Source organism: Chelonoidis abingdonii, chromosome 26 (genome assembly GCF_003597395.2).
Source record: "Chelonoidis abingdonii isolate Lonesome George chromosome 26, CheloAbing_2.0, whole genome shotgun sequence".
NCBI lineage: Eukaryota > Metazoa > Chordata > Testudines > Testudinidae > Chelonoidis > Chelonoidis abingdonii.
In genome coordinates, this window is record NC_133794.1 from 6462421 (window position 1) to 6473341 (window position 10921).

The 10921-nt window shown below is 67.9% G+C and overlaps 2 protein-coding genes across 2 annotated transcripts in view; both read left to right on the forward strand.

Annotated features, from left to right (window-relative positions):
• Positions 1-463: 463 nt before the first annotated feature.
• Positions 464-5462, forward strand: LOC142045989 (collagen alpha-2(XI) chain-like). The gene is made up of 2 exons (XM_075061238.1): positions 464-651; positions 5284-5462. Exons 1-2 carry the CDS (start codon positions 558-560, stop codon positions 5460-5462), a joined length of 273 nt encoding a protein of 90 aa, XP_074917339.1. The 5' UTR covers positions 464-557.
• A 739-nt stretch (positions 5463-6201) lies between these two features.
• Positions 6202-10921, forward strand: part of COL5A3 (collagen type V alpha 3 chain) — a 52683-nt gene continuing 47963 nt past the window's right edge. Inside the window, exons 1-5 of the mRNA XM_075061239.1 lie at positions 6202-6216; positions 6648-6733; positions 7772-7934; positions 9629-9751; positions 10294-10428. Of these exons, the coding sequence (XP_074917340.1) occupies positions 6202-6216; positions 6648-6733; positions 7772-7934; positions 9629-9751; positions 10294-10428 (522 nt within the window). The remainder of the gene's footprint in view (positions 6217-6647; positions 6734-7771; positions 7935-9628; positions 9752-10293; positions 10429-10921) is intronic.

Below are 10921 nucleotides of genomic sequence, written 5' to 3' on the forward strand. Positions count from 1 at the left end.
ACAGGCTCTGTCCCAGCCTCCTTGGGCTGCAGCCCGGCAGGGACCAGGCCGTGTAGCTCTCGTCCCCGCCCTTGGGAGGGGAGGGAATAGCGGAGGGGAATAGGGCTGAGGGCTGGGGAGGGGAGGGAACAGGGGAGGGGAATAGGGCCGAGGGTTGGGGAGGGGAATAGGGCCGGGGGTTGGGGAGGGGAGGGAAATGGGGAGGGGAATAGGGCCGAGCGGGCCGGGGAGGCGAGGGAACAGGAGAGGGGGATACGGCCGAGGGTTGGGGAGGGGAGGGAATAGCGGAGGGGAATAGGGCCGAGGGTTGGGGAGGGGAATAGGGCCGAGGGTTGGCCGGGCCAGGGACGGGAGGGAGGGGAGTGAACAGGGCAGGGCCCGGGAGGGGAGGGGAATGGGGAGGGGAATAGGGCCGAGCGGGGCGGGCAGGGCTCTCGTGCTCAGTTCAGTCTCAGTTCAGTCTCTCGGAGGGGCTGGGGCGAGTCTGCACACGGAGCCGCCCAGCTGGGATCGGAGCCTCGAGCGGCCGGGGGAGCTGGGCCGAGCCAGCGCTGAGGATGGAGAAGAGCCGCCCGAGCGTGCAGGGTCCCTCCAGGGTTGCGCTCCTGCTCCTGCTGGCCCTGCTGCGCGGCCCGCCCTGGGCGCAGGCAGGTAACGGCGGGCACGGGGCGGGGGGGCGTGTCCCAGGGCAGTGGGGCTCGGGGGCCAGGCCAGCCAGTGTCACTAGGAGAGGGGGTGCAGGGTGTCCCCAGCTGGGAGCGTGGTGGGCAGGCCAGCAAGTGGGCAGAGCTGCACCCCACTGGGTCTGGGAGGCAGCTCTGAGATGGGGGGCGCTCAGGCAGGCTGGGAGGGGGCTGGGGGTTCTCCACACACACGCCTGCACCCCCCCATGCCTGTTCATAGTCACACACGTTTATCCCCTCCAGCACACACACACAAGTTGATGTTTCCCACCCACACGCTGTGCACACCTCGATCCCACTGTGCACCCCCCAGTCCCCCCTACTGTGCACCCCGATTCCCCCACCATGCACCCCAGTCCCCCCAACGTGCACCCCCTATTCCCCCCTGCTGTGTATGCCCCGATCCCCCTGTGCACCCCCCCTTCCATTCTGCCTGCACCCCTGACCCCCTCACCGTGCACATCCCCAGCTGCATATTCGGTCCGTGTTCCCGCACTGAAGAGCAGGAGCAAAAACGCCACTAGGCCTCGCATGTTTGTGACACAGACACAGACACTGGCAGAACCATGCCCAAGACACCACACGCCACTCCCCCCCCCCCCCTTCGCTGGGCTGTCCCGGCCGCGCAAGGGAAATTCCTGGCTGAGGCTTCGCGACTCGGGGAAAAATGTCTGTGATTGAAAACAACTGGAGGGAGCGTGCGATGGGTGGGTGTGTGGGGGAGAGATCGGGGCAGGCCCAGCCCCTGCTCCTGCCCGGGCCAGCTGCCCCCTCGCATCCCTGTGCCCCCAGCCCCCGAACCAGCCCCCAGCCCCAGCTTGCCCCAGTCGAGCACTTCAGGGCAGCAGGAGTGTCATGGCCCCGGCTCCTCGGCCTCCCCCAGCAGAGCCTAGACTGTGCCCAAGGGGTCCAGCCCCCAGGCTCTGCCCCCTCCTGCCCCCACACCGTGGGCCTGGGCCCGGCAGCTCAGGTGCTGCTGGCTGGGGCGCCCGGGCTGGGGGCCCTGCTGGGCTGGACTCTGCTCTCGGTCTGGGCTCCAGGGGTTGGGGGGCTGGGGGAGGGACCTGGCCCTGCGCTGGACCCACAGGAGCCCTAGATATGGTCCCAGGCCCGTTTACCTACTGCCCCATGGCTGGGGGAGGGGACGAGGTGGGGGGAGGGCTGGGAGCCAGGACTCCTGGGTCCTCTCCCTGGCCCTGGAGGGGTGGGGCCTTGCTTGCCAGGCCACCTTCAGCACCATGGCCAGAGCACCGAGGAGGGCTCCAGCCCCCACACCTCGGGGAGGGAGTGGCCCCAGGCTGTGTGGGGTGCCTGGCTAGCAGGGGCAGGCCCTGGCAGGAAGCGTGCCCAGCCCGGGCATGGGGGCAGCCAGTGCCTCTGGCCTCAGCCTCTGGCACTGCCCGACCTGGGGGGCTCCTGGCAGGGACAGGGTTGGGGGGGTCTTCTCTGCCCCAGATTCTCTCCCTAACGCCCCCACATGGCGGGAACGGGGTCCTGACAGGTGCTGCAGTGAGTCAGGGTGACACACGCCCAGCTGTGCACAGCTGGCACCTGGGCTTGGCTGAGCCAGCTGGAGCCAGGGCCCCATGGCAGCCCTATGGCAGGGGGAGCTGAGCTGTGATGGCCTGTGGGCAGCAGGGTCGCCCCATGTCTAGCCTGGGAGCCCCCCTCTGTCTGTCCACCCACCCCCAGGGACAAGGCTCCATTTCTGGTCTCTGTTATTCTCGCTGCGAGGTCCGGGGGCTGGGGCTTTGCGCACAGGGCAGGTGCGATCCACACGGGGCCTGGCCGGGACCCCCCCAGACGGTGCCGTGTCCCAGCTGCGCTGCTCTGGGCCAGGCGAGGGGCAGGCTGGTTGCTGGCTGCCCTGGTGCCATGCCCCAGGGGTCCAGGTGCGCTGAGGCAGCTGGGACGGAGCTGCCCCGCGTGGTTAACCCTGGCGGTGCCCACGGGGCCAGGCCCCCCATGAGCCGGAGAACCGATCCCACCGTGGCCATGGGGCGGGAGGGGCCGGGCGCCGGCATCGCAGGAGCTGGACAGGGCCCAGGTGGGCATGGCAGGAGCCTCCTGCCGGGCGCAGGGTGGGGTCTGGGCTGGCTGCATCCAGCCAGGGTCTCTGGATGCGCCGCACTGCCTGGCCCGCGCCAGGGACCCTGCGGTGCCCGGGGGGCAGAGCCAGGGGCCCTGCGGCACCAAGCGGGAGCCACCAGGGTCATGTGAAGCTGCTACTGGATTCTGTTGCACTGGGGCTGCTGGGGCTGGGGGGGCGGGGCTGGCGAGCAGGACTGGAATCGGGGCTGAAGGGGGCTGGGCCCGGGCTTTGTGCAGATTGTGGGGTGGAGAGGGACAGGGCCGGACCCATGACCAGAGACCACCCATAGCGCTGCCTCCAGGGCCAAGCGACCAGCCCTGCTCCCTCCCAGGGCTTGCACGTCCCCCGAGTCTGCCGCCTGGCCAGGGCTCCCCCCAGCTCTGTCGGTGCCCCTCACTCCCGACCCGCAGCCTCTGCTAGCCCAGCCCTGCCCCCCTAGCTCTGCTAGTGCCCCTCACTCCCGACCTGCAGCCCCTGCTAGCCCAGCCCTGGCCCCCCAGCTCTGCTAGTGCCCCTCAATCCGACCTGCGCCCTGCCAGCCAGCCTGGCCCCCCCAGCTCTGTTTAGTGACCCCACTCCTGCCCCGCAGCCTCTGCCAGCCCAGCCCTGCCCCCCCAGCTGTGCTAGTGGCCCCTCACTCCCAACCGCAGCCCCTGCTAGCCCAGCCCTGCCCCCCAGCTCTGTTTAGTGCCCTCCCTCCCGCCCCGCAGCCCCTGCCAGGCCCGCCCTTGCCCCTCCTCAGCTCTGTTAGTTGCCCCTAATCCGACCCCGCAGCCCCTGCTGGCCCAGCCCTGCCCCAGCTCGTTAGTGCCCCCCTCCGCCCGCAGCCCCTGGCCAGCCAGCCCTGCCCCCCAGCTCTGCTAGTGCCCCTCACGTCCTGCCCGCAGCCCCTGCTAGCCCAGCCCTGGCCCCATGCTCGCTAGTGCCTCACTCCGACCACCCTGCTAGGCCAGCCCTGCCCCCTCCAGCTTCTGCTAGTGCCCCTTCACTCCTCCCCCAGCCCTGCCACCAGCCTGGCCCCAGCTCTGTAGTCGCCCTCACTCCTTGCCCTCCGCACCCCTGTAGCCCAGCCCTGGCCCCAGCTCTGCTATGCCCTCACCCGCCTGCGCCCCTGCTAGCCCAGCCTGGCTCCAATATAGCTCTGCTATTGCCCTCACTCGACCGCAGCTCGGAGCCCAGCCGGCCCTCCAGCTCTTGCCAACCCTGCCCTGTCCCTGCTTGGGGGGGTCTCTTCCCCCCAGATCCGTTGTCCCAGGTGGTGAGGCCTGTGGCTGGGCTGGGGTCTCTGGGACACGGGGAAGCTAAAGGGCACCAGGAAGGTGACAGCTGGGGGGCAGCCCCTTTGCCCCACGTGCTGCTGTAGCCTGGTCCGAGCCGGGGGACGCAGCCCGTCGCTGGGCAGGCCTGGAGGTCGAGGGCTTGCTCTGCTGGGAGCCCCGGCAGGAAATGGAAACTGAGCCGCGGGGTCAAGAGAGCCTGGGGGGAGCCGCAGGGCCCGGTTTCAAGCCGGGCCCCTCAGGGCTGGGCCAAGCTCCGGAAGCTGCAGATGTGGGGCGCTTGGCTCCCCTCACTCACAGCCACCCGGACCGATTTCGGTGGGCTGACCCACGCGGCCAGGCACCCACCTCGTCTGTCTGTCCTGTCTGCTGTCTCACTGGTCTTCGCAGAGAACTGCCCCCCCCCCGTGCCCCCCCCACCGCAGCAGGCACTCCCCAGCTCCCCTCCCCCACAGCCTGTCCAGACAGGCCCCTCTGCCAGGCGAGTGGGGAGGGGTGGGGCTGCCTCAGGGCAGTGGGGGCCACTCTGTCTCTGATGCAAATCCGCCCCTCCCCCAATTCCAGTGGTTCCCCCGCCCCGCTCTGAGATTAACCCCCGAGGTACTGGGTCTGCAGGTGGATGCTGCGGGGTGTTGGGTGGGGGGGGCGGGTGATCCCATTGCTGGGGGTGGGGTCCCCGTCCCCGCCCCAGAAGTCTGTGGGAAATGGGTGGGGGGCTGCTCTCACCAGCCCCTCTGCTCCGTCCTGTTGGGGGCAGTGGGACTGGGAAGGGGGCAGGGGAGGCGTCCCCAGGTGTCGCTTGCCCCCTCACTGCCCCACTGTGTCTCAGAGCAGCCATGGCCCCCCAGGGAGATGGGGGCAGGGCAGCTCCATGCTCCATGGGGAGACAGGCCCCAGCAGAGCCTGCCTGGCCCGGCTGGTTCCCCAGGGCAGAGTTCTGGCCTGAGCGCCGATGCCAGGTGAGGGCGCAGGAATGAAGGGAAGGAATCATGGCCATAGGATGGGGATGGAGGTGTCGTGGCTGCACAGCTGCCTGGCTCCAGGCTGGTCCCAGGGCCTTGGCAGCACCCCCAGGATGGGGGAAACTGAGGCGCTGGGTGAGCAAGGCATGCTGGGAGCTGTTTGTGCAGGGCCTGATATGAGTCCAGACCGAGACCAGCTGAGTGTATGGGGTGACTCCAGTGCGGGGGGTGACCCTGGGCTGTGACCCTGCCTCCCCCTTGCTCCATAGCCGAGCCAGTGGATGTGCTGCGGGCGCTGAGGGTGCAGGATGGCAGGGACGGCGTCTCCATCGCGGCCGGGATCTGCACCCAGCGTCGTGGGGCCGAGGAGAGCGACTTCGCCTTCCGCCTGGAGAACAGCACCCAGCTCAGTGCCCCCACCCGTCAGCTCTTCCCAGGTAGGGGCTGAGGGGTGCTGGCTGTGGGGTGCTGAGGCTGAGGGGCACTGGCTTTAGGCAGAGGGGCTGCAGGGTGGGGCTGAGGGGTGCTGGCTGTGGGCAGAGGCGCTGTGGGCGCTGGGGCTGAGGGGCACTGACTGTGGGGCACTGGCTGTAGGCAGAGGGGCTGCGAGGTGGGGCTGAGGGGTGCTGGCTGTGGACGGGGCCGAGGGGGCTGAGGCTTGAGGGGCCTGGCTGTAGGCAGAGGGGCTGCACGGGGGGCCTGAAGGGGTGCTGGCTGTAGAGGGAGGGCCCTGAAGGGCTCGGGGCAGAGGCCACTGGCTGTGGGGCACTGGACTGTAGAAGAGGGGCTGCGAGGTATGGGCTGAGGGTGCTGCTGTGGAGGGGGCCCTGAGGGGTGCTGAGGCTGAGGGGACAGGCTGTGGGCACTGGCTGTGGAGGGGGGGGCCTGAGGCGTGCTGGCTATGCGGCAGAGGCGCTGTGGGCGCATGGGGGGCTGAGGGCAAAAGTGACTGTGGGCTATACTGGCTGTGTAGGCACAGAGGGGTGGCGATGGGCGGGGGTGCGGGCAGTGGGGGGCAGACAGAGAGAAGCACAGGCAATGTGGCGATAGGGGCGAGGGAACTGAGCTGTGGGGAAACTAGGCTGTAGGGGCAAGGGAGGGGCTTGTTCGCAGGAGAGGAATGGGGCTGAGCAGGGGTTATTGTATGATTGGCTGGAGCATAGTGGGGCTGAGGCTGGGCGCAGATAATGGATGAGCTGGAGGTAACACGCTGATATCGGGGCAAACTGGCTGTAGGCCAGAGGGCCTTGAGCTAGGATGCTAGGAGCTGAGATGATGCGAGGAGGCTAGAGTGGTGTGTGGCAGAGACTAAGTGCGAGCGCCACTGCGGCGAATGGGCAGACGGAGCTAAGAGGCACTGGCTGTAGGGGCGACTGCGCGAGCATATGAGATAGAAGAGCAGGGATAAGTGGGAGCGCAGTGGACATAGGCCCTTGGGGCTGGCGCTTCGATGGGAAGAGGTCTACTCAGGCAGCGGAAGGTTCTGGGTCCAGGCGGACCGAGCACTGGCCCATTGAGAGTGTAGCTCGCTGATGGGCTCTCAGAACAACGGACCGCCTGGTTTCCAGCCCCTAGAATGGCGAGCACTTCCTGAGTGAATTTCTCCACATTCTATCGGGGTGCACGCTTTCAGCGGGCCAGAGGGGAGCAGCCAACGTCCCTCCTGCGTCGCGGAGTGAGGTATGGAGAGCGCGGGGTGCAGGCAGCTGGGCGTGCCAAGTATGTCACAGTTGTGTTAATTAACTACCGTTTCAAGTTGTTCTGCTTATCCCCATACCTTCGGCATAGTATACAGGACATCTTAAATATGATTGATCCCACTTGTTCTCTCTTGCCTCTCCTTACTTGTTTATAAGGCAATACTCCCTCCAGAATCAACCTCTTTCTCCCAGGTCTCCATGTTTGAACTGACTGTGGCTTTAGTCATCTGCCATCAAACCTAATTTGTTGAAGCCTCCTTGCTAGGTTAGCCAGTCTGTAATAAATATGTTTTCCCTTCCGTCGATTAGGTGAGACTCCATTCTCTGATAAGTAGTCTTCCGGGAAACAGCGTCCCACCAATGGTTTCAGAAAGCTGAAACCCTCCTAGATTAAGACTACCAGCTCCTCTACGACAGCTGCCCACAATTTCGTATACGCCAGCTTTATCGAGGCGCACCATAATCTCCGTCATCTGGCGAGATCTACGGCTTCAGACATTCGTGTGTCCCTGATATGCCACAGAAACAGTTGTCTCATGAATAGATGCTTGAACCTTAAGGAAACTCTGAACAATAACCATATCTATTGCTAGTGAGGTTAGGTGGATCCCGAAAAAAACGTGGAACAGCTCCCTAGTTGTCCAGGCTCCGCGCCCCCACCCTGCTCTACACAGCCCCACTGCCCTCCTGAGGTTGGGAGAGACCCAGGTTGTCGGGCTCCAGCCCCCCCCCTGCTCTTAACCCCTAGACCTCCACTGCCCTCCGTGAGCGGTGGAGAGAACCCAGGCGTCTGGCTCACAGCCCCCCCCACCCAACCACCAGCCCCCGACGTGACTCCCTCCTGAGCTGGGGAGAGAACCAGGTGTCCGGGCTCCCAGGCAACCCCCTGCTCTAACCCAATAGACCCTTTTCCCCTCCGTATGCTGGGAGAGAACCCAAGGCTGTCGCATGGCTCCGCCCCCCCCACCACCAGCCCCCACTCTCCTCTCTGAGCTGGGGAGAGAACCCAGGCGTCCTGGCTCCCAGCCTGTCCCTGTGACACTGATGGCCCCCGCAGGTGGCACCGTGTGGCACTGAGCGTGGAGGGCACCAACGTGTCGCTGCTGGTGGATTGCCAGGCGCCCCTGACGCTGCCTCTGGAGCGTGGACCCCGGCCCGTTGTCAGCACCGCAGGCGTCACCCTGCTGGGGACCCGGCTGCTAGACGAGGAGGTGTTCCAGGTGGGGCCGCGCCGGGGGGTGTGAATGGCTGCAGGGGGGGCCCTGGGGGCAGGGCCCGGGGTCGAGTACTCTGCGCAGCCTGGCAGCTCCCAGCCAGGTCGGGGACAGGCCGTGGGGGGGCTGTGGGGAGCCCCTGCCGTGCCTGCCAGCCCTTTGTCTTGGTGCTGGGGGGCTGCGGGGGTCAGGCCAGGCCTGCTATAGTGAGAGGCTGGAGCCCCCCTTGCTCTGCCAGATCCTAGCACTCTGGGGGCTGCCTGGCGTGGAGAGCCCCTGCCTGGGCTCAGGGACCCCGCCAGCTGTGTCTGCACAATCCCACCTCCTCCGGGGGCTGGAGCTGTGGGCAGGGCCCAGTTTGTCATTCAGCCCAGTGCAGGGGGGGCCCTATCCAACCCCCCATGCGGGGGTCAGGGCCTTGGGGCTGGGTGGGGGCTGTGCAGCCTGCTCCCCTCAGCACCCCGAGGAGCCAGGAGCTGCGGCAGCAGGGCCGAGAGCTGCCCCCAGGCCCTGCCGCCCCCCACATTCCTGCCGACAGTGACTGCCAGCGGCAAATGTCAGGGGCCGCGGAGAAGGGCCCCATTGATGCCGGGGAGCTGGGCTGGGGGTGGCTGAGAACAAGGCTGCTCTTGTCCTGGAGCTGGGCCCCTGGGGGCTCCCCAGGGCAGGGCTGGAGAGGGGCTGGGCCGGGCCACAGCTCACAGCCGGCTTCCTGGGCTCTGCCCCAGAGCCCGGGGCCACCTGCTGCCATGCCCCCCCGCAGGGTCCCCAGTGCTGCCCCCAAGGGCTGGTGGCTCCAGCTGGCCAGAGGGGCTGGGGAGCAGGGTGACCTGGGCTGACCCCAGGGGTCCCCCTCTGGCTAGTCCCAGATGCCCCATGCTGGCTGGGGTCGCTGGCTGTGCCCGGCTGGTGAAGCTGATCTCCCTGGGAACGTGGGGGCGGCCGTGCTGGGAGGAATGTTCCCAGCGCGCCCCCGTCTGCCCATCTGGTCCCAGTTCCCACACCCCCACCAGGAATGTGCGCTTGGCTCCCCACTCCTGGCAGGGCTGCCCCAGGGCTGTGGCTGAGCCCCACACGGGGAGCTGAGCAGTGGAAGCCAGGCGGGGTTGGGGGGCTGCCTGCAGCCAGTGTGTGTGAGGGGTGTGTCTCTCCCCAGGGCTGTGGGACCCGTGACCAGGAGTGAGGGGGCTGAGGGGTGAGCGTGGGTCCCATTTGGCTCTGGGGATGTCTGGGTATATGGGGGCCTGAGAGGGGGTTGGCACTGGTTACACATGCCTGTGCAGTTCTGTTCACAGATCCCCGCTTGGCAGGCCGTCCCCATCCCCCTGGCATGGCGACCCCTCTTCCCCCTGTCCCCAGCCCCCCCAGCCTGCTCTCCATGACGAGGCTCTAACGAGCCGACAGCGAGGCCCTGGGGGGTGCGGCTCTTGGCTTGTGCGGGTCCCAGCAGCGCCCGGGCCCCCTGCCAGCCCCGTCACACTAGGCGCTCGGAAACACCTGCCCGCTCCCCCGGCCCCGGCCTGGCCAAGTCCCAGCCAACTCCTCGCAGCTGTGGCCGCAGGGCTGGCCCTGGCCCAGGCCCAGGAAGGCCAGCAAGCTGGGCTGGGGGGGAAGGACTCGGACATTGCCCCCCACCACGGGCTCACCCCGCAAGCCTCAGCCCCAGCTCAGCCCATTTTGTCTCCTCCCCAACCCCCCAGGGCGATGTCCAGCAGCTGCTGATCTCTCCAGACCCCCGGGCAGCCCTGCACTACTGCGAGACCTTCATGCCGGGGTGCGACGTGCCGCTCCCCTACCGCCTGCTGGGCCTGTACCCCGAGGAGGTAGGTGCCCCCACCCCAGCCCGTGGGTTCGGCCCGGCTCCAGGAGGCCAGGTGCACCCATGCCTGCCAGGAGATGCCCAGCTGGGCTAGGCACGGCCGGAGTCTGCATCAGCGGCTGAGGCGTCTCCATCTGGGCTTGGGATGAGTCACGGACAGGGCCTGGGAACATGCCCTGGGGCAGCCGACCCCACCCTGACAGAGCAGCCCTGTGTGTCCTGGGCAGCGGGGTCCTTCCCCTGCCCCACGCACCTCGCTCCGCTGTGAGATGAGTCCTCTGCTGCCCCTTGCCCGGCTGGGCATGGGAGCCCCCTGCCCCCAGCACGCCCAAGCCCGGCCCGATCATGCCCCACAGCCGGCCCTCGAGAGCACTTTGGGCATAGCTGGACAGGGACAGACGGTGCCAGAGCCTGGGAGTCCCCAGACTCCCAGGCTCTTGCCCCCCCAGTGCCAGTGTGGGGGTTCCCCACGCCAGCCTGCGGCTCTCTCATGCCCCTCTCTGTCTCTCCCCCGTTCTCCGGTCACCCCCGTCCTGCCCCGTGCAGAGCGGGCCGGAGCCCACGGCTGCCCCCGCCCGGAGGAAGGGCAGGAAGGGCAAACGCAGGGGCAAAGGCAAGAAGAAGAGGAACAAGGAGCAGGCGGAGCAGCCGGACACCGCGCCCACTGTGGGGCCAGGCCAGGTAGAGAGGGACTAACCCGCCGCTGCCTGTGCCTAATCCCGCTGTCGGCTAACCCAGCTCTGCCTCACCTGCGTCCCGGGCCCCACACACGCCCCCCGGCCCAGCGGAGCTACTGATTCGCGGCCCCAGCCCCGGGGCCGAGAGTGCCCAGCCAAGTGCCACACGGGTGCCTGGGCTGCCTCCCTGCAGCCACGGCACCCCCAGCGCAGCCCTTCCTGGGCACAAGCAGCGGCCTGTGGGGAGCCCTGTGCCAGGGCCCTTTCCCCGCGGTGCCCCCTCGCCCGCCCCGGAGAACCAAGAGCCGCAGCCTGTGGGGAGTCCTGTGCCAGGGCCCATTCCCCGCGATGCCCCCTCGCCCGCCCCAGAGAACCCAGAGCCGCAGCCTGTGGGGAGTCCTGTGCCAGGGCCTGTTCCCCGCGGTGCCCCCTTGCCTACCCCAGAGAACCCAGAGCCGCAGCCTGTGGGGAGTCCTGTGCCAGGGCCCGTTCCCCGC

Coding starts and splice junctions, on each gene's coding strand:
- LOC142045989 (XM_075061238.1), top strand. CDS start 558: ATGGAGAAGAGCCGCCCGAGCGTGCAGGGTCCCTCCAGGGTTGCGCTC. Junction 652..5,283: donor CCCGCCCTGGGCGCAGGCAG/GTAACGGCGGGC, acceptor CTTGCTCCATAG/CCGAGCCAGTGGATGTGCTG.